Source organism: Jatropha curcas, unplaced genomic scaffold (genome assembly GCF_041381405.1).
Source record: "Jatropha curcas cultivar XTBG-Jc1 unplaced genomic scaffold, XTBG_Jcur_1.0 HiC_scaffold_221_pilon, whole genome shotgun sequence".
Lineage (NCBI taxonomy): Eukaryota > Viridiplantae > Streptophyta > Magnoliopsida > Malpighiales > Euphorbiaceae > Jatropha > Jatropha curcas.
This window is the reverse complement of record NW_028322420.1, coordinates 16359-37868: the sequence shown is the minus strand read 5'-3', so window position 1 is coordinate 37868 and position 21510 is coordinate 16359. Positions and strand designations below refer to the sequence as shown.

The 21510-nt window shown below is 33.8% G+C and overlaps 2 protein-coding genes across 3 annotated transcripts; one reads left to right on the top strand and one right to left on the bottom strand.

Annotated features, from left to right (window-relative positions):
* Positions 1 to 6475: 6475 nt before the first annotated feature.
* On the bottom strand, positions 6476 to 8291 carry LOC105646867 (OPA3-like protein). Of its 2 annotated transcripts, XM_089716960.1 has the most exons (5): positions 7993 to 8291; positions 7744 to 7878; positions 7429 to 7515; positions 7230 to 7272; positions 6476 to 6707 (listed from the first exon to the last, which is right to left on the bottom strand). In XM_089716960.1, exons 1-4 carry the CDS (start codon positions 8119 to 8121, stop codon positions 7261 to 7263), a joined length of 363 nt encoding a protein of 120 aa, XP_089573086.1. In that variant the 5' UTR covers positions 8122 to 8291; the 3' UTR covers positions 6476 to 6707; positions 7230 to 7260. The 2 variants fall into 2 exon arrangements, with proteins under 2 accessions (XP_089573086.1, XP_089573085.1); XM_089716959.1 differs by lacking the exon at positions 7230 to 7272 and having other exon boundaries at positions 7993 to 8290.
* A 4546-nt stretch (positions 8292 to 12837) lies between these two features.
* Positions 12838 to 14351, top strand: LOC149491933 (putative O-methyltransferase 3). The gene is made up of 2 exons (XM_089716961.1): positions 12838 to 13685; positions 13843 to 14351. The coding sequence occupies exons 1-2, from the start codon at positions 12897 to 12899 to the stop codon at positions 14140 to 14142; spliced, it is 1089 nt and encodes a 362-aa protein (XP_089573087.1). The 5' UTR covers positions 12838 to 12896; the 3' UTR covers positions 14143 to 14351.
* Positions 14352 to 21510: the final 7159 nt, after the last annotated feature.

The following is a 21510-nucleotide window of genomic DNA, read 5'->3' as shown; positions in this document are numbered from 1 at the left end:
GGAAGCAATACGAAAGGAACGTAAAACTGAATCGTATTCAACTCCTCTGGGGACCACGACCTTTATATACCTGTAGGGTTAGTACAATTCCTATTTCGGTCCTTTAACGAAATAGGAATTATATAATGGTCTCTACACTTAATATCTATAATTAGTTGATACCTCAATAGTCAATTATTCACAATCAAGACCACATTTGAAATTGACTTTACAATTGGACTGCTGTACATATTTAATTTTACATATTAAGCCCACAATAGAAAATTAAATCCAACAATCTCCCACTTGGGCGAACATATGTTAAATAAAATACATACACCAAAATGAGCTCAACAAACGCAGTCATACAAGGTATCCAAAAACAATCTCGTCCATTAGTTATATTGATAAAGAGCTGAGAAACATTCGCCATTAGATCTCATGACTAAGTTCATCATCAACTACATTACCAATACCCCTAAATGACATAGATTCATTATAGAAGTGTAGACATGAAAACTACATGTAATGTGATCATCATGTCTGTTTCCAACTGGTCACCAACAAAAGTGAGATCAAGCAAAACAATAATAATAATACAGAGTGTAACCATCAACCAAAATGAGTACTCAACAAAATTTCATAATAAAACATATCCAAAATAAAATAGAGCATTCAAAAAACATAATGTATACAATAAAGAGCAAACTCCCACTAAAACTAGACAGTCTCAAACAAAACGATACCCATATGAGCGGTGTGCTCATGGCAAAACTTTCGGTATCACTGCCTTTGTAAGCGGATCTGCAATCATAGAGTTTGTTCCAATATGCTCTAAGGATATCTGTCCACTCTGTACCCTCTCCTTCACAGCCAAGAACTTAATCTCAATGTGTTTTGATCGAGAAGAGCTCCTGTTGTTGTTGGAGAATAAAACGGCTGAGCCTGCTGTCACAATACAACTTCAGTGGTCTTTCTATTCCACCTACTACACGCAGCCCAAGTGACAAGGTTTCTCAGCCAAATAGCTTGATTGGATGCCTCATAAGATGCTACAAATTCAGCTTCCATGGTGGAGGTTGCCACTAGAGTTTGTTTCACAACTCTTCCAAGAAATAGCACCGCCAGCCAATAGAAAAACGTAGCCAGATGTGGATTTTCTACTATCTTGGCATCCAGCGAAATAGAATCAGTATACCCAATGATCTCAAGCTGATCTGATCTCCTATATGTGAGCATATGTCCCTTAGTCCTCTGAAGATATCTCATGACTCTTTTGGCTGCTTTCCAATGATCCATTCCTGGATTGCTGAGATATCTACCTAACATGCCAACTATAAAAGAAATGTCTGGACGAGTACAAACTTGAACATACATAAGACTTCCTACAGCTGACGCATAAGGAACCTTTTGGCATTTCCTGAATTTCAAGTTCACTCTTTGGACATTGTTGATTACTAAATTTATCACCTTTTGCAATAGGGGTATCCAATGGTCTAGAATTCTGCATACCAAATCTCTTGAGCACTTTATCAATATAGCTCTTTTGTGATAATCCAAGAATACCTCGAGAACGGTCTCGATGTATCTGAATCCCTAAAACAAAGAAGCTTCACCTAAATCTTTCATCTCAAAATGCTTTGAAAGAAAAACTTTGGTTTCATGCAACAAGACTTTACAATTAGTAGCAAGAAGTATGTCATCCACATATAAGACCAAAAAGATAAACCTACTCCCACTGAACTTATGGTACACACAATTTTCAACAGTATTTGCCTCAAAGCCAAACGAGACAATTACTTGGTTGAATTTAAAGTACCATTGACGAGAAGCTTGCTTGAGTCCATAAATGGATTTCTTTAATTTGCATACCAGATGTTTTGGATCTCCAATTATAAAACTTTCTGGTTGCACCATATATATTGTTTCATCAATGTCGCCATTGAGAAACGCAGTCTTAACATCCATTTGATGAAGCTCAAGATCAAGATTTGCAACTAAGGCCATGATTGTCCTAAAAGAATCCTTCGAAGAAACTGGAGAGAAGGTTTCTTTATAGTCAATCCCTTCCTTTTGAGTAAAGCCTTTTGCTACAAGACGTGCTTTATATCTCTCCACATTACCTTGAGAATCCCTTTTGGTTTTAAATATCCATTTGCAACCAATGGGTTTCTTTCCTTCAGGTAATTGAACAAGATCCCAAACTTGATTGTCTTGCATAGACTTATACTCTTCGTTCATTGCCTCAATCCACTTATGAGAGTCAGAACTCTGCATGGCATGATAGAAACTAACTGGATCATCATCTATCATGTCTACAGTATCCTCATGTTCCTGAAGAAACACTATATAATCATCTGGAATAGCACTTCTTCTCTCCCTAGTAGATCTCCTCAAAGGCATTTGAACAGACTCTAATTCTTGAGGTTGTTGAATTTGTTCTTGAGGAAGAATAGCATTGTCTTGAATTGGATCTTGAATAGTGACAGGAGCAACTGGAGTCTGTACGCTATCAGAAACAACAAAAGGAATGAGAACGACATCCTTACTTGGTTCCTCTTCAAAGACAATGTTTCTTTCTTTATTTCTCCCTCCAAAATCAACATCCTCAAAAATGTTGCAATTCTCGTTTCAAAAAAAGTTCTGGAAGTAGGATTATAAAACTTGTAACCCCTAGACCGCTCAGAATATCCAACAAAGTAGCTGCTGATAGTTTTGGAGTCCAGTTTTGTTTCATTCGGCTTGTAAGGCCTTGCTTCAGCTGGACATCCCCAAACATGAAGATGCTTTAGACTAGGCTTACGTCCAGTCCAAAGTTCATAAGGTGTTTTAGCAACTGCTTTAGATGGAATCCTATTGAGAAGATAAGCTGCTGTCTTTAACGCTTCACCCCACAGAGACTCTGGTAAAGTAGAATGACTAATCATACTCTACCATATCCATAAGAGTCCTATTACGTCTCTCAGATACACCATTCATGCTGGGAGTACCAGGCATTGTATATTGAGGGATAATTCCACATTCCTGTAGGAAAAGCGCAAAAGGTCCTGGACGTTGTTCGCCTGAACCGTCATATTTACCCATAATATTCACCACCACGGTCAGATCGAACAGATTTAATCTTCTTTCCTAGTTGATTTTCAACTTCGGCTTTATAAGATTTAAACACGTCCAAAGACTCAGATTTTTTCATGAATGAGATATAAGTAACCATAACGAGAATAGTCATCAATGAATGATATAAAATATCTTTGGCCATTTCTAGTTGCAATATGGAATGGACCGCAAATATCTGTATGAATCAGTTCTAAAACATTGGATGACCGATGGCACCTAGTCTCTTTTGTTAGTCTGTTTCCCTTTAATTACACTCCAATACAAGAATCCAAACCTGTGTAATCAAGTGTATCTAAGATACCATCAGAAACAAGACGCTCAATTCTCGATTTGGATAAATGACCCAAACGGTCTATGCCAAAGTACAGCTGAGTTATCAATATTCAACTTTCTTTTGGTACCTCTTGTAGTAACATGCAGGGATTCATGATAACTAGTATCAATGTCTAACATATATAGATTATCACATTCATTCAAGCAACCAGTACCCAAAACTTTTGAATTCATAGATAAAGTGAATATACTGTCTCCAAAAGAACAATGAAACCAGATTGTCCAAAAAGGAAACAGAAATCAAATTCCTTCTAAAAGAGGGAATAACAAAAGTATCTATAAGATCCAAAAAATAGCCAGTACTTAAACATAATCTAAAATGTCCAATTGCCTCTACTTCAACCAGATCGCCATTTCCTACATAGACGTATCTTTCACCGTCAGTTGGCTTTCTGTAGTTGAGGCAGCCCAGCAATGAAACACTTATATGAGCGGTAGCACCAGAATCCATCCACTAAGTGTTTTTAGGAGCTGAAGTTAAATTAACTTCACAACAGACTAAAACAAGGTACTTACCCCTCTTTGCAAGCCAAATAGCAAATTTAGGACAGTCCTTTCTCAAGTGATCCGTCTTTCCACAAAAGAAGCATTTTGGCACATAAGGCTTCTTTTGTACTGGATCTACAGCAGTAGCAGCAGCAGGTTTCTCAATAGCCTTTTCAACAGTCTTTGCAAAAGGCCTCTTTCTTTTCTTGTTCTTGCCCTTCCCAGCTGAAGAAACAAATGAGCACTCTCTCTTTTGTTAGAATTCATCTTTTCCTCCTCATCAACACAATGAGAAATGAGCTCTTTAAGAGTCCATTTATTCGGCTGACAATTATAGGAAGTCCTAATTTGTCCATACTGAGAAGGAAGAGAATTCATAACCATATGGACTAAAAGGTCATCTGGTAAAGCCATACCCAGCGCCTTCAGTCTCTTTGCAATCTGAGACATGCTAAGAATATGCTCCCGAACACCACCATTGCCAGCAAACTTCATGGAGGTTAATTTTCCTAAAAGTGTTCCCACTTCGGCTTTGTCATTCTTGAACATAAGCCCTCTCCAGCTCGGCAAGATAGTTTTGAGCATTGTTCTTTTCAGCTGAGACAGAGTCTCGAACATGTTCTCGGACTCCTTTCTGCATGATCATTAGACCTAAGCGATTAGAACGCTCCCACTTCTCATACTGAACCCTTTGAACATCAGTGCTCGTATCAGTAAGAGGAGCAGGTTCGTCCATCCTGAATGCAAGATCCAAATCCATACAGCCCAGAAAGATCATAATATCTGATTTCCAAGACTCAAAATTTGATCCCTCAAGTTTAGGGACACAATCAGGATTAAATGACATGTTAGCTGACATCAGAGAAAATAAACAAATAGATAAGTATAAGCTTACAATCCACAAATGAAACAATTCACATAAGTAGAGATTAAAAAATGGAAATAAGATACAGACACAACATTAATATTCTCATCTTTGGATGTAAAACATTAACTTGTAATTAGTATCTCAATGCAGCAATCAAATATTGATAACATAGTCCTGACAATAATAAATCTTCCTTTGGGCCGATATATCATTGTCATGGAAAATAATCAAACAATTATCACATATTTATTGCCAAACATGTATTCAAAACTCAGCCAGATAGCAACCTTCCTTTGGGCCGATTAACTATCCGCAACGAATTCTAATACACCTGTCTAATATTCTAAAATAAATCAATTCAAGCAATAGAGGTCACTTTGGTGACTTATTGATCAAATCAATTTATTTTAACAAATATCAAACACAATAGGGACTTAATCACTCCAAAATTTAATCTCAAGTCGACAAATTAAATCATTTAATTGTAATTAAAACAAAACAATTGCATTAAATGAATTGATTGTCTAAATATTTAATAATCTAAAATTATTTAGTCCAAAAAAAAATTATAATCTAGTCTTTAAGTCACTAAATTTGAGACTAAATTATAAAATAGGACTAAATATATTTGAATAAATAAAGTTCAGGGTCTAATCGAAAGAAAACAGAAAATTAAAGCCTAATCTGGAGTTACAGAAAATTTAGGGCCTAATCTGAAATTACAGAAAATTTAGGGCCTAATCTGAAATTACAGAAAATTTAGGGACCTAATCTGAAGTTACAGAAAATTTAGGGACCTAATCTGAAGTTACAGAAAATTAAAGGACCTAATCTGAAGTTACAGAAAATTAAGGGACCAATATGAAATTACAGAAAATTAAGGGACTAATACAAAAAAAACATAAAATTAGGAATCTAATATGAAATTTTCCAGGGACCTAACTGTTATTTTCCATCCCTAACCTAAAAACAAAACGATAAGGGACGGAAAATAACAGGTTCCAGCCCCTTCCGCCGCCAACAATGGAGGTTTTTTTTTTTTTTTTTTTTTTTTTTTTTTTTTTTTTTTTTTTTTTTTTTTTTTTTTTTTTTTTTTTTAACAAGATCCAGCCAGCAAAGAAAAAAAAAATACCAAACGAACAATTAATCGTTAATGGCGTTAGTTCAAAACCTCTTACCTGTTCTTGGGAATCCGAAGAACAGTGAGAACAAAAATATATATATACATTTTTTTTTTATTAAACAAAACCCTCAATCTATAAACAGTAGGGTAAACAAATAAATAAATAAAAAAATACGAAAAACCAATCTAAAATCTAGCAATTATGCACAAGGCTCTGATACCACTTGTAAGAATTAATCTCAAATAATTCAATAATAACCTAGATCGTGCAAACCACTAGATTCAACAAAATAGATTGAATAAGAAAAGGTTGCGTACCTGACATCGTTGTTCGTCGATCTTGATGTATAAAATTAGGTTTGCAGCCTTCCAGAGAATTGAAGAATCGATTTAGCGGAAGCAATACGAAAGGAACGTAAAACTGAATCGTATTCAACTCCTCTGGGGACCACGACCTTTATATACCTGTAGGGTTAGTACAATTCCTATTTCGGTCCTTTAACGAAATAGGAATTATATAATGGTCTCTACACTTAATATCTATAATTAGTTGATACCTCAATAGTCAATTATTCACAATCAAGACCACATTTGAAATTGACTTTACAATTGGACTGCTGTACATATTTAATTTTACATATTAAGCCCACAATAGAAAATTAAATCCAACAATACATGGCCATGCCTGGAGTTGAAAAGGCCAGCAAGTCCTCGTCCTTTGACAAGTTTTTCCAGGTCTTCGAGTTTGCGTTTAAGAAGTTCAACTTCCTTCGCTAATTCTTCATCTCTTTGTTTCATCTCCTGCAACAGCAGTACATTTTGCTTAAGAACAGACTAGAGCATTAAGTGTATATTTCCAAATATTAATTGCAAGCAAAACATCTGAATCCCTGACTAATGAGTGAAGATATTTGTTTTTAACAGCTGATAACATAACCAAAACACATATAGAAAGGGCAAGAGCACCGGTAGGTCATAAACTAAAATTCTCCACAGCTCAAACAGAAGCATAAACCAAAGTGATAAAGGTTTGACAAGCACTTATAATTCCTAGTTGATGGTACCCAAACCACTATTACACATTTGAAGTTAACATTTGATAAGATAATTTAGATAGACACAAGTAGAGTAAATTGCACCACTTTCTGATGGATCCATTCCATGTGAGGAAATGGCATATTCAATAAATAAATAGACAATGCATCAACTTGATTTTCCATGATTAGAAATTTTACATTTTAGAATTCCAGGCAACCCATGCCTGCAGCCTACACAGATTATATAATTTTTTGAGACCAAGTGGATAATGCTTGAATTAAATACCTTATCATCTTTATCATATTCCATCCATCTGTCAACTCCCTTCCTTCCTCAATTGCAATAAAGAAAAAATACAACGAAAAATGGATAATGGGCAGAAACAAAGCTTCTCTATTAGAAAGGTGTATAAAAATGTCAATCAAAATATAATGTCAGGGCAACACAATGGGTCAAGGGATGATATAAAGTTAAGAACACATACTTGTAATTCCCGTATTCGCATCTCCTCCTTTCTTGCTTCTGATCTGGAACTCCTTTGGACTTCAAAAGTGACAGCAGCTGCAGCAACCTGAAAGAAATGGGAATTTCATCAGTTTACCCAATTCATGCAAAACCAGTTTAGAATTATTCCTGCTTGGAAAAAACAATGTATGAAATTTATATACCAGAAAACAAAAACATTTAGATGTTGATACACATTCAAGAACAGCAATGCAAAATTGCAAATGTATGCCTAAAAATCCAATCTTTTTTATATAATTTTAGACCAGTAACAGGAACCGGAAGAGAGAAATACCGTAAAAACAAAGAGTTCCCCAATAAGATCAGCTGCAGCTTGGACAGCCTTCTCCTCATCCAAAGGACGTATTGCAACATTAGTTGCATGACCGTAAATCCGCCTTTGCACTGTTGTTGTGAATCGATGGTTTGCCTAATAAAGGAAAATAAACTGAAATCGACAAAGTTATAGATAAAGACAGAATATTTACAGATCAAGAATTGACATAATTGCACAAGAAGGGAAACGAATAGAAGAGAAGAGAACCTGTGCAATGCTGATTATGAACTGACGGAACCTGGGGTGCAGCCCTGCTTCCTTCTTGAGCCTATTGGCTATGGGTTTGCAAACCGTTTTGAGAGCAAGCGTTCCTAGCTTTACCACTGGTAAAATCATATTACTTCTTTATACGTTTTCGACCACTTCACTTGTTTGGTTGCAGCGCACATAAGCCGTTCGACGTTGTTACTCAAAGAAATAAAAGATGAACTAGGAGACAAGCAGAGAACCACCATACAATCGCGCCTTCTCGACACAGAAGGTTTTTTCAGACGGCGCGCTTTAACCACGTGTCATAATTATAATATGCTTTGTCAGCTGACTGCGCTCTGCCAAAAACGACATCGTTTTTTTTAGATGAAATCTCGTTATAGTAATGCGTGTCATGAAATCTGTGACATATAGCTAACCTGTCGTTCACCGACTGCGACAAGCCCTACAAGGACTCCACTTGACAAACTGCAAAACTTCTTCATTTAGGCTTCTTTTATTTTTAGAAATAACTTATTTGAAAAGTATTTTTAGATTTTGATATTTGAATTGTAGAAGAAAATCAGTTAATGACAAATATTTTAGTTATTTGAAGTAATATTAATGATATTATTAATTATTTATTAAATTGTTGAGAAAAACTGAAAAACTTTTTAGATATTAAATTAAAAAAGATACTGAAAATTTTTTATTATTTAAAATATCAATGCTATTATTAATTATTTAGTTAGTTAAAGAACTATTTTTTCTATAAATTTTTTTATCGTTGTATATTATATTTATTAAGTTGTATTTAATATATTATTAAAAATCTGTTTTCCGCTTTATCAAATTATCATCTTATTTGTAAAATTATTAAATTATAGAAATTGTAGCGCCATTAATTTATTTTAAATAAGTATACAATTCAATTAAATGTTTAGGCTTTAGTTAAAGTTTATAATTTAAACGATTTATCTTATCATAGATAATTCCATACAAATAAAATTTTTCAATTCAAATGGATGATACATAGATGGATGTATTATTTATTGTATAATTAAATTATTTAACAGTAAAATATACTTTAATTATTTATTAATATTAAAGTTCCAGAAAGCAAGAATGCTTTTCCCTTTAGCAAAAAGATATAGTAAAATTCTTTTACGTCAAAATAACAGGAGATATTCAAAGCCTCCTATGAGTTGTGATTCTTAATTTCAACAACCTAATATTTCGTGGACTACCTTTCAAACGAATACCTAGATGAGACAAAAACCTTTCCAAAAAAAGCTAGTGAAGGCCAAGAAGATAAATGAAAAAACAAAACTAACAATTAATTTATTTGATAATTAATAATAAATAATACAGCAAATGAGAGAGTATCTTATAAGACAGCATTAATAAATTAGTCAATGGAAAAAGAACGCATATAAATTTTTTTAATTAAACCAATATTCATGTGAATTGCATTCAGATCAAGACGGAATAAAAGAAGCCCTCCATTTTGCTTTCTTTATGCTTTCGTTTCTTCGAAAAGTTTTGAAACAGAAATAATCAATTTATTAATTAGTAGAATATTCAAAAATTTGGGAATGTTTAGTAATTAATTACTTGATTGCATTATGTACATGGAATCAGTTGGCAAGACATCAATACAAAATTATTCCAATTCAAACAACATATTCACCGTCGCTTAACCGAATTAAAAGAAAAAAATATTTTTAAAAAGCTACATGCACTTCATATACAACTAAATAATTGCTCACTAAAGAAAAGATTTTTTATTCACATGTAAGTGGAAGATTGAGGAAGGTAGAGAGAGATATAGATCATTAGCAATCCAATCCAGTGCCATGAACGTTTTTTATGTTGTTAATTTTATTATTTATATATAGTAAGAGTTAAATCTGATAGCTAAGTTTTAACTAGACTTTGTAATTTAAATAATTTGTTCGTATAGATAATAATTCCATATGGACAAAGTGATCTTATAAAAATATTAAAATCCAATCAAATCATAATTTGTTAGTATAGATAATAATTCTATATGGATAAAGAGACCTTAAAAAATATTAAAACCCAATCCAATTATAATAAAATGAAAAAGAAAAGTAAAAAATCTATAAAAAAATGATAAATAAGAATGTTGAATAGAGAGAACGTGTTAGCTTATTTTTTACTTCAAGATTATATATAGATTAGGAAGGTAGATTTTCTAAACAAATATATTTTTTTGGTTAAATATAACAAATATTTTTAATTGTAACATTAACTAAGTACTCTTACGTGCGTGGGTTCATGACATTGTCAACTACTTGCAAAGCATGATAAGACGATTAAGCGTTGTAACTTTCACAATAGCTGGAGACAAAAGGCACCATATGCCATGCCGATCCCCATAAGTTAAAGGTAAAGGAATCCATCAGTAGTAGCTTTGATTGGTCTTGTCATTTATATGAGAAGTAAAAAATATCGTGTAACACTCGCCGCCCAATCCTGAAAGATCCGACGGTGGATGTCACATTCAGTGCCGGAGGCACCGTCCTAACCTACATATAAATCATACAACCATATTATGAATTAGAAGTGACTTAGTATTCACAAGTTTAGCAAGTAATAATATTTTGTTTTGAAAATGATTTGGGAGAGTCCTACAGAAAAACTGCAAGAGTTTCTCCTAAAAATAGAGGTTACCAAACATATGAATACAAAACACTCCCAAATTCAAACTCCAAACCCCATCAAACTCCAATAACAACACAATAACACTTCTATAATTTCATAACTACATAATTACTCAATAACATTTTAATATTCATCACTTAAATACATTCATTATATATATATATCAAGTCCTTATTTTCTTAATCATACCAACTATCTTAAACGAGAATAAACTATATGATCTCAGGATATGTTCATATAATCTCATCATGCTTTATGAGAATTTACTTTATGCAAATCTTTGAATGTGATATTTAAACTAAATTAATATCACCTTACTATATTTATATTTGTAGACCTTTGTTATTGAATTTAAGTGTATGGTGAAGAAAAAATAAGGAGAAGAAGAATAGGGAGTTGGCGTTAACACGGAGAAGAAGAAGAAAAGAAAAAGTGTTGCTCAATAATTGAGAAGTTGACTTATAAAGCAACTAAAGGGTAGTTTAGTCTTTTCCCACAATTGGATGGCTAAGATTAAGTCAAAAGTAATCTCATCTAATGGCTACAAATAATCTCCAATTAAATTCCTTCAAAATATTATTTATCTTCATAAAATTCTCAAACTTAATCCTTAAAAATTCCGCAAATTTCCTTACTTAATATAACACCATAATTCACTATTCACTAATTATCTAAATTCTCCAAAAATATTCTTTACTTATTTTCTACTCATAAAAATCATGTATGCATAATCCAAAAATATTAAATAAAATATGACACATAGATAGTAATTTTTTCGGACCAAAATAATACTTATTCCCGAACTGATGGTACTATTCACAGAGCGGTGGTACTATTTACAGACCGGTAAAACTATTATTTTAGACACAGAAAAATCAAGGCGTTACATATCGAGTTATTAGTTGGATATTTTAATTGGATTTTACAAAATTGGGATCCATTAATTTGTGATTCCTGTCCACTTCTAGTGCAAATCCATCAAAAGTTTTTTTTTTTTTCAGAAAATGTTGTTTTACTATATTGTTTTTGGTTTTCATGGGTTTATTAGGAAAATTTGGAGTTCTATTGTTAGATTATATATATATATATATTAAACTATAGGTATCCGGACTCTATTATTAAGGACCGTCTAATTCGACTCGGGACTTAATCACAGTTAAAGCTCTTCGTGTTTCCATGTAGGTGAGTTTAATGGACATCGAAATCAAGAGCTCTTGATTTTTTTTATATTTTAGATGTGGTTGTTGATGGGTTTTGCTAGTTTTGATATTAGAAATTGTGTTGCCATTGGATGAAATTGTTGGCATTAAGATTGAATCTTGCTGTGTGTTCAGATGTTGGATTGTATTTTTTTTTTCTTCTTATTTTTATCGGAGGTGGGAAAATAAAGGAAATGAATTTCTGTTTATTGTTTGGTTGGGATTGAAAATTTGACAATTCTATATATCGGTGGTCCATATACTGCCAAATGGTTTTATTGAAAAAAATTTCTTGAATATATCCGGGTGTTCCCATACACTAAGTCAATTAAAAAAATATTATTATTTTTATCTTTTTTTTCTTAATGTATGATTAAAAATACTATCATTTAAAGTATAACATTATTTGTAATTGATTTAGTGTATAAGTGAGTTCATAAACTGGATATAGGTAAGTGTTTTCCTTTATTGAATTAATTTATTATATGGATGAAGCCATACACCAGATAAATAAATATATATAATTATCGTATCATAAACCAAATCAATTTTTTTATTAGTTTTTATCAAGGGCATCATCTCACATCCCGTTTAACGGTTAAATGAGAAACTAATCCCTTTTATTATTAAATTAGAGATTTTATTGGTAAATGATTATCATTAAATCAGAAATTCTATTCATGAAAAAATACATGGGAAAGAAGATTGATTTTTTTTTTTTTTTTTTTTTTTTGTAAAAAAGGTGTGAGGATATTTTCTACTTTCTTATATATTATTATTCTTATATTAACTTCAGAATATTTGTGGCAACTACCACGCATCAATGTGAATAATGTGAAAAAAATAAAATAAAATATATACTAATGCATGGGGGAAAAATAAAATAATTAGCGTTTGAAAAAAAATAATAATAAAGAAAGAAAGGAAGAAATCCCCCACCACTCTCTCTATATATACTTAAAAGTATTTGATTGATTGTTCATCATATTTGTACTTCTACCATATCCTAATACTATTAGCCTCAAGCCCATAAAAATGGCTCATTTGGCTGAAGAAATTCTAAACCTAGATTCTGATCAGCAGCTTGAAGCTCAAGCTCATATATGGAACCATATTTTCAACTTCATAAATTCCATGTCCTTAAAATGTGCAATTCAATTAGGAATACCAGACGCCATTAACAAGCATGGCAAGCTCATGACTCTTTCTGACCTAATCAATGCCCTATCTATACACCCAACCAAAGCGCATTGCATTCCTCGCCTGATGCGCATTTTAGTCCATTCTGGCTTTTTTGCTGTAGCAAAAATAGAAGAAAATGGCCGAGAAATAAAAGGGTATGTTCTTACTAATGCATCGAAGCTTCTTGTTAAAGAAAATCCATCGAGTGTGGCACCGTTCTTGCTAGCCATGCTTGATCCAGTTTCAACAGGACCATGGCATTATTTAAGCACTTGGTTCTTGAATGATGATCCACAGACATTTTATACATTTCATGGAAAGACATTTTGGGAGTATGCTGGTCAAGATCCTAAGCTCAACAATTTTTTTAATGAAGCTATGGCAAGTGATGCTAGGTTGGTTATGAGTATTATGATAAAAGAATGCAAAGGAGTGTTTGATGGATTGAAGTCATTGGTTGATGTTGGAGGTGGAACAGGAACTGTGGCTACAATTTTAGCTAATGCATTTCCTCACTTGGTTTGCTTTGTCTTCGATCTCCCCCATGTCGTTGCTGGTCTTCAAGATGGTGAGAACTTGAAATTCGTTGGTGGTAACATGTTCGAGGAGATTCCTCCTGCAGCTGATGCAATTTTACTGAAGGCATGTACTGAAATTTATGCTCTCTCTTTTTTCTATCTTTTCCTTATTTTACTTGGTATTAGATGAAAGGTAATCTTGCTTTTGAATGTCTAACCTCCTGCATGCTGCGCTGATATTCTGCTAACAATTTTTTAATTTTATTTTCGATCATAAGCAGTGGATTTTGCATGATTGGAGTGATGAAGAATGCATAAAGATATTGAAGAAATGTAAAGAAGCAATTAAGGGCAGAAAAGGAGGAAAGCTGATTATTATAGATATGGTGATGGAGACCCACAAACAGAATAATGACTCCATTGAAACTCAGCTTTTCTTTGACATGTTGATGATGGTGTTGGTTAGTGGTAAAGAAAGAAACAAGAAAGAATGGGCTAAACTCTTTTTTGATGCTGGTTTTGGTGACTATAAGATAACCCATGTGTTGGGTTTAAGGTCTGTAATTGAAGTTTATCTTTAATTAGTATTATGTATTACTACCATATATGTGAAATAGGTAGAGTAATATGTGGGTTTGTTTCAATTTGTGAAAAGTGAGAGTAGGGGTCGAATTCTATTTAGAGGCTTTACTATAAATGTTATTAACGAGTTGGTGAATATTACTCAATGAGGAGGTTGTCTCTTGCTGTATTTACTCAATGAATGTTTTAAAATAATTGTTTAATATTACTAATTACAGTTTGAAATAATTGTTTTGAAGAGACAGATGAAATAATTATTTATATTAAAAAATTATTTTATTTTTTAGGTAAGACTTTTGTAGCCATCACATTCACAATTTCAAATTTACAAATTACAAAATTTTATAAATGTCATTATTTGAACATCTAATTAAACACAAATGGATTGTTTTATTGAGCATAATATATAATAATTTAATTATGTAGACGAAAATTTCATTAGATTTTATTAGCAAAATCGTATTACAAGTGAATTTTTATGCTATTAGATAGTATTTTTCTAAGAACACTGCACACACGAATGAAAAGGATAAGATTAAAATCCTTTAAGATTTTGTTTAGAAAAGAGAGAGAAGAAAATAATAAAACGTATATCACATTAAATGATGTAATTTTTTCAATTTAATAATAAAAATTAAATTTAAATCGAAGTTTTTGAATTTTTTAAAAATTAATATTAGAAATCCTTTCATTAAAAGAGGAGTATATAAACCAACCACCAATTGGTCCAGTATAATGAAGCGTTGGATCCTATAAGCAATGTCTAAGACTCGAACTCTAGATGCCAGACGATTTAAAAAAAAAAAAAAAGAGGAGTACATAATATTCAATTTGAGTAAATCAAAAACTTAAACGCGCTAAAGTGGAAAAAAAGAAGATGAAATTTGAGTAAATCAAAAACTTAAACGTGCTAAATTGGAAAAAAAAGAAGATGAAAACCATTGATATTTTTTTTACAAATTTGCCAATTCAGTAATAAAGAAAATAATAAAGGACATAACTTGAGTATTTTTATAGGAATAAGAAATGATTTTAGCAGAAGAAATCAATTTTTCGGAAAAAAAAAATTCATTTTCAAATAGGATAATAAAAAATTATTCCAAATTTTATTCTTTTCGGATACTTGCAACATTGATATTCACAGAAGAGTTTCAAAATACCAAACTTTAAAAAAGAAAAAAGTCGCACTAGCAACCTCTATTCATACAAGAAATTTATCCAAACTTAGTCTAAAATATCCAACCATAAGAAATTCACAATTCATTCGTACATTGAACTGCCAACAACAATGAAATAAAAAAAAAGTCCACGTGTGATGAGGCGCTGGATTTCATAAGTAATGTCTAAGATTCGAACTCTAAATACCAGACGATTTAAAACAAAAAAAAAAAAAAAGGAGTACACGATATTAAATTCAAGTAAATCAAAAACTTAAACGTGCTAAAGTGGAAAAAAAGAAGATGAAAACCATTGATATTTTTTTTTTCAAATTTGCCAATTCAGTAATAAAGAAAATAATAAAAGACATAACTTGAGTATTTTTATAGGAATAAGAAATGATTTTAGCAGAAGAAATCAATTTTTCGGATAAAAATTAATTCATTTTCAAATAGGATAATAAAAAATTATTTCAAATTTTATTCTTTTCGGATACATTGATATCCACATAAGAGTTTGAAAATACCAAATTTTAAAAAAGGAAAAAGTCATACTAGCAACCTCTATTGAGCAATCCTTGTCAAATCTAGCAACATTTTCACCCAATATTTATCACAATCTTGAGCAAAAGTGAGCCTTGTTGAAACAAAAGTGAAATTACACACATATATTATTTACAAAAAAAAATAATAATAATAATTGAGGTTCTAACCCAGTTTAATTAGGTGTGTACTAGGGCCGCACAGGACCCATGCGTTGACAGGCTTTTTCGCAAGTATATGAAATCACAAACAAGTAATAAAGAATGAGTAAAATATCGTCCCACGAAAATTGTATACCAAGTACGAAAATTGTGTTACCTACTATTATTTAAATGATAAAAAGGAAAATAGATTGAAAAATAAAATAAAACAATGAGTAAGAAATCAAACAAAAATATTTGATGAAAATAAATCAATGATTAAAAACTATTAGGAATTTTGACTTCACTTAATTCTATCCAATTTATTTTATTAGTTTGATAATCAATTTTAATTGTTCAAGTAAGTGAAACAATTCTAAAATTACTAACAAGCTCTCCTGATGTATTGTTAGCTATTTTTAACCCAGTCTAATTACATATCTTCTAATAACGCAACTAAACATGAATTAAATAATTAAGTTTTATGGTTTGTTTAAAAATTTATAATTTAAATTCGTTAACTTATAAAGTACCGCACGGCAGATTCAAATTAACAGAGCTAAGAATACGAGAGAAAAAGCTTTGTTGTGGTGTTTATCGTTTTTTGGGAGAGAAAAACATTTCAATTTCATGCAAATGCATTCAGTAAGCTGTTAACTGCTAAGGAAGGCAGGTCGATATATAGGCTTGTTTAGAAACTTTCCCGGAAAATGAACAACGGTGTCGTGAGTCAACATGGAAGGAAATGACCATCATACCCCCCTAATTTTTTTTCTTCAATTTTTTTATAAACAAATAAATAAATAAATTTCATTAGTATTGTTAGGGTCCCGGCAATAAAATTACGATAATAACACAGCGGAAAAATATAAATATGACACAGATATTTACGTGATTCACCCTTTAACTGTTAGGGCTACGTCCACGGGACAAAAACCGAATAATTCTTCCACTATTAAAAATAGTAGGCTTACAAAGAGAGTAATACAAAAATAGTGGCACTCGAAAGTGTTTCCCAAATTATCCTCACTATTTTCTCTACCCGAGTTTTAGAACCCAATTCTAAAACTGAAACTCTCTCAAAAACTCTCTTCGCTCGGTTGTGTGTATTGAGATGGCTGAGCCATCTCCTATTTATAGGAGAGGGTAGACGCATTAACTACGCGTCCACCGAAATACAGGTCACCTACCAAAGAAATCTCCCATTTCCTTCTTTCCTTTTTCAACTACGTGTGGGTCCTACCACGTTTTCCATTCTTCTCTCTTTTTTTTTTTATTTGTATTTGTTTCAAATGTGGGTCCCATTGAGTGGGCACCGCACAACAAATCTCCCCCTGCACACTCAAGTGGGGACGTTAGCCATACCGGCTATCTTTCTGCAAGTGACAAGTTTCTCCGTAGGTAAAGCTTTAGTCATCAAATCAGCGCCATTATCATCAGTGTGAATCTTTTCAATCTGAAATAACTTCATCTCCAGCGCATCGTGTATCCAATTATACCTCACATCAATGTGCTTTGACCTTGAATGAAAGGTCGAATTCTTGTTGAGATGTATCGCGCTTTGACTATCACATAGCAGAATGTACGTCTCTTGTTCTACACCCAATTCTTGTAGGAATTTCTTCATCCACAAGAGTTCTTTGCTAGCTTCTGTAATGGCGATATATTCTGCCTCAGTGGATGAGAGTGCAACACATTTTTGCAATTTTGATTGCCAAGAAACTGCTGCTCCTGCAAAAGTCATCAGATATCCAGAAGTTGATTTGCGCGAATCAACATCACCACCCATATCTGAATCTGTGTAACCATCTAACACAGGTGTATTATCACCAAAACATAAGCACATTTTGTAAGTGCCCTTAAGATACCTGAGAATCCACTTTACTGCATGCTAGTGTTCTTTACCTAGATTTGAAAGAAATCGGCTAACAACACCAACAGCATGAGCAATATCCGGTCTTGTGCATACCATGGCGTACATCAAGCTGCCAACGGCGGATGCATAAGGAATCTTCTTCAGTTCTTCTTTTTCTTTCTCACTTGAAGGACATTGACTGAGACTTAATTTGAAATGACCTGCAAGTGGAGTACTAATTGGTTTCGCATTGCTCATGTTGAATCTGTTGAGAACTTTCTCGATATACTTTTCTTGAGACAGCCACAACTTTCTCTTTTTCCTGTCTCTGGAGATCTTCATTCCGAGTATCTGTTTTGCCGATCCCAAATCCTTCATGGTAAAGGATTTTCCAAGTTCCTTTTTCAAGCTCTCAATTTTCTTAGCATCTTGGCCCACAATAAGCATATCATCCACATATAACAAGAGAATAATAAAGTCGCCTTCTGTGAACTTTTTCACAAATACACAATGATCAGAAGTAGTTTTCTCATACCCGTGATTCACCATGAAAGAGTCAAACTTTTTGTACCATTGTTTGGGAGCTTGTTTGAGGCCATACAAGCTCTTCTGCAATTTACACACCAAGTGTTCTTTGCCTTTGACTCTGAATCCTTCTGGTTGCTCCATATAAATTTCCTCCTCTAAGTCACCATGGAGGAAAGCAGTCTTTACGTCAAGTTGCTCGATCTCCAAATTCAGGCTAGCTGCTAATCCGAGCACAACTCTGATAGAAGACATCTTGACTACGGGTGAGAAAATTTCTTCAAAGTCAACTCCTTTCTTCTGACCGAATCCCTTCACAACCAGTCTCGCCTTGTACCTTGGTTGTGAGTTGTTCTGTTCAGCCTTCAACCTGAACACCCATTTGTTCTTCAGTGCCTTCTTACCTTGAGGCAGTTTCACCAACTCATAAGTCTGGTTCTCATGCAAGGACTCCATCTCATCTTGCATGGCTTTCAACCACTCATTCTTTTTACAATCTTCCATTGCCTCCTGGTAGTTCTCTGGTTCTCCCCCTTGAGTCAATAAGTCATACTCATTAGGAGAATATCTCTGGGAAGGTATCCTGCCTCTCGCAGATCTTCTCAATTGAGGCAGTTCTTCTATTGGAGCTGGTTCAGCATCATTCTGAACAGGTTCATCATTTTGTGGTTCTACACGAGGTTCTGCATCAAGACTAACAGGAAACTCATTGATAGACTTTGGCTTTTCATTTTTCTCAAAGTCTTCAATGGTTTGGTCTTCCAGGAATACGACATCTCTGCTTCTGATGAGCTTCTTTTCAACTGGATCCCATAATCTGTACCCAAAATCATCATTTCCATAACCCAAGAAGATACACTATTTTGACTTCGAATCAAGCTTGGATCTTTCATCTTTTGGAACATGAACAAAAGCCCTGCAGCCAAATATTCTAAGATGATCGTAAGAAATATTTTTCCCTGACCACACCTTTTCTGGTACATCTCCGTTGAGGGAGGTTGAAGGTGAAAGGTTGATCAAGTAAACTGCAGTATTCATTGCTTCAGCCCAAAAGGTTTTCGGAAGTTTAGCATGAGAGAGCATGCATCGAACCCTTTCAACAATGGTCCTGTTCATTCTCTCTACAACTCCATTCTGTTGTGGAGTTTTGGGAACTGTCTTCTGAAGTCTGATGCCGTGTTCTGAGCAATACTTTTCAAACGGTCCTCTGTACTCACCACCATTATTAGCTCTAACACATTTTAACTTTCTTCCCGTTTGTCTTTCAACACTGACATGAAAGACTTTAAACATATCCAGCACTTGGTCTTTTGACTTTATTGGAAAAGCCCACACCTTTCTAGAATGATCATCAATAAAAGCTAACATAATATGAGCAACCACTCAAGGATTTGTCACCCATTGAGCAAACATCAGTGTGTACCAATTCTAGAATACCAGGTTTTCTAGATGGAGAATGAGATCTTTGAAAGGAAACTCTATGTTGTTTACCAGACAAGCAATCAGAGCACATTTTAATAGGCAAACCTTTCAAAGACAGCATTTTCTTCTTGGTGAGAGTCTCCATTCCTTTCTCACTCAAATGCCCAAGTCGTTTGTGCCATAACTCAGCAGATGAATTTTCAACTGCATTCACTACTCCTGTGCAAACTTTAGCCTGGGTCTAGTAGAGGGTGTTGAACTTTCTTCCTCGACTGAACACCAAATTACCTTTGGAAAGCTTCCACGTCCTGTTAACAAATAGATTTGCATAGCCCAATTCATCAAGACAATGAACTGAGATCAGATTGAAGTTTGCTGTAGGAGTGTATCTCACATCTTCTAACCAGAGATCATGACCAGCATTGATTTTGATGTATATTGTTCCAATGCCGCAATTTTTCACATATGTGCCATTCAAAGTCTTGACATGGCCGTAATCTCCGAGGGTAAGGGATGAGAAATATTCCTTCTTTGAAGAAATATGATAAGAACATGCAGAGTCAATAATCCAAAGAGATTGTTGACTAGTGGAACACTCACTGAGACCAGCATGAGAAATCAGCGCACTACCATCACCAAGTGCGTCAGCATCAATAGCTACTGAAGCTACCTCCGTATCGTCTTTTTCCTCATCATTTTCTTTGGCTCGTTCCTTCTTCCACTTTCTGCAGTGCCTTTGGATGTGACCGGGCTTGCCACAATGATAGCAAGTGACTCCTTTTCTTGACTTGGATCTTCTCCGTGAATGGTCACGTTTGTCTGGATTTTGGGGGTATCTTGTTCTGCTTCTCCCCCTCCTTTCTGTAACTGTAACGAGTGCGTCTGAGTTGCTACTCGTAGCATTCTCCTTACGTCTGGTTTCCTCATTCAGAATGCTTTCCTTAACTGTGGTTAAGGTCAGATTCCCCTCCGACAAATTACTGAGCGTAACAGTCAATGTCTCCCAACTGTCCGGCAAGGAACTCAATAAGAATAGTGCCTGCACCTGGTCGTCAAACACTATCTTTGACGTTGTCAGTTGGTTCACTATTTCTTGAAGTTTGCCCAAGTGATCTGAAGCACTTTCGCCGTCTCTGTACTTTAGATTTACAAGCTTTTTAATTAAAAAAGCTTTGTTTTGGGCATTCTTCCGCTCATACATATCCTCCAACTTCTTCCAGATTGAATAGGCATCTTTCTCATGAGCGATATGATTTATGACGCTCATTTCAACAAACTGCCTGATGGTTGCGACTGCTTTTCTGTTAATTGACTTCCAATCGCTTTCATTTATTGAAGTTGGTCTGACCCCTTTCAACTCAATCGTTTCAAAGAGATCTTTGCAGCATAGAAGATCTTCCATTAATATCTTCCATACTGCATAGTTTGATGAGTTGAGTCTAACCATTGTGCCTGTTGTTTTGTCGTCCATTTTTGACTTGTGCAGAATATTAACACCAACAGAAACCGTATACGTGAATAGTAGTATACGTGAATAGTGACCGTATGACTGAATAGTAATAGTATACGTAAACAGTACCTGTATTCGTGAATAGTAATTGTATACGTGAATAGTGCTGGGCTTACTTGAAACGGACTCAGCAACAGTAACGCAATAGTACTGTTCACTATCAACTTTGAGTTACTATTTTACTATTCATCACTAAGTCGATTCTGCAACGTCTT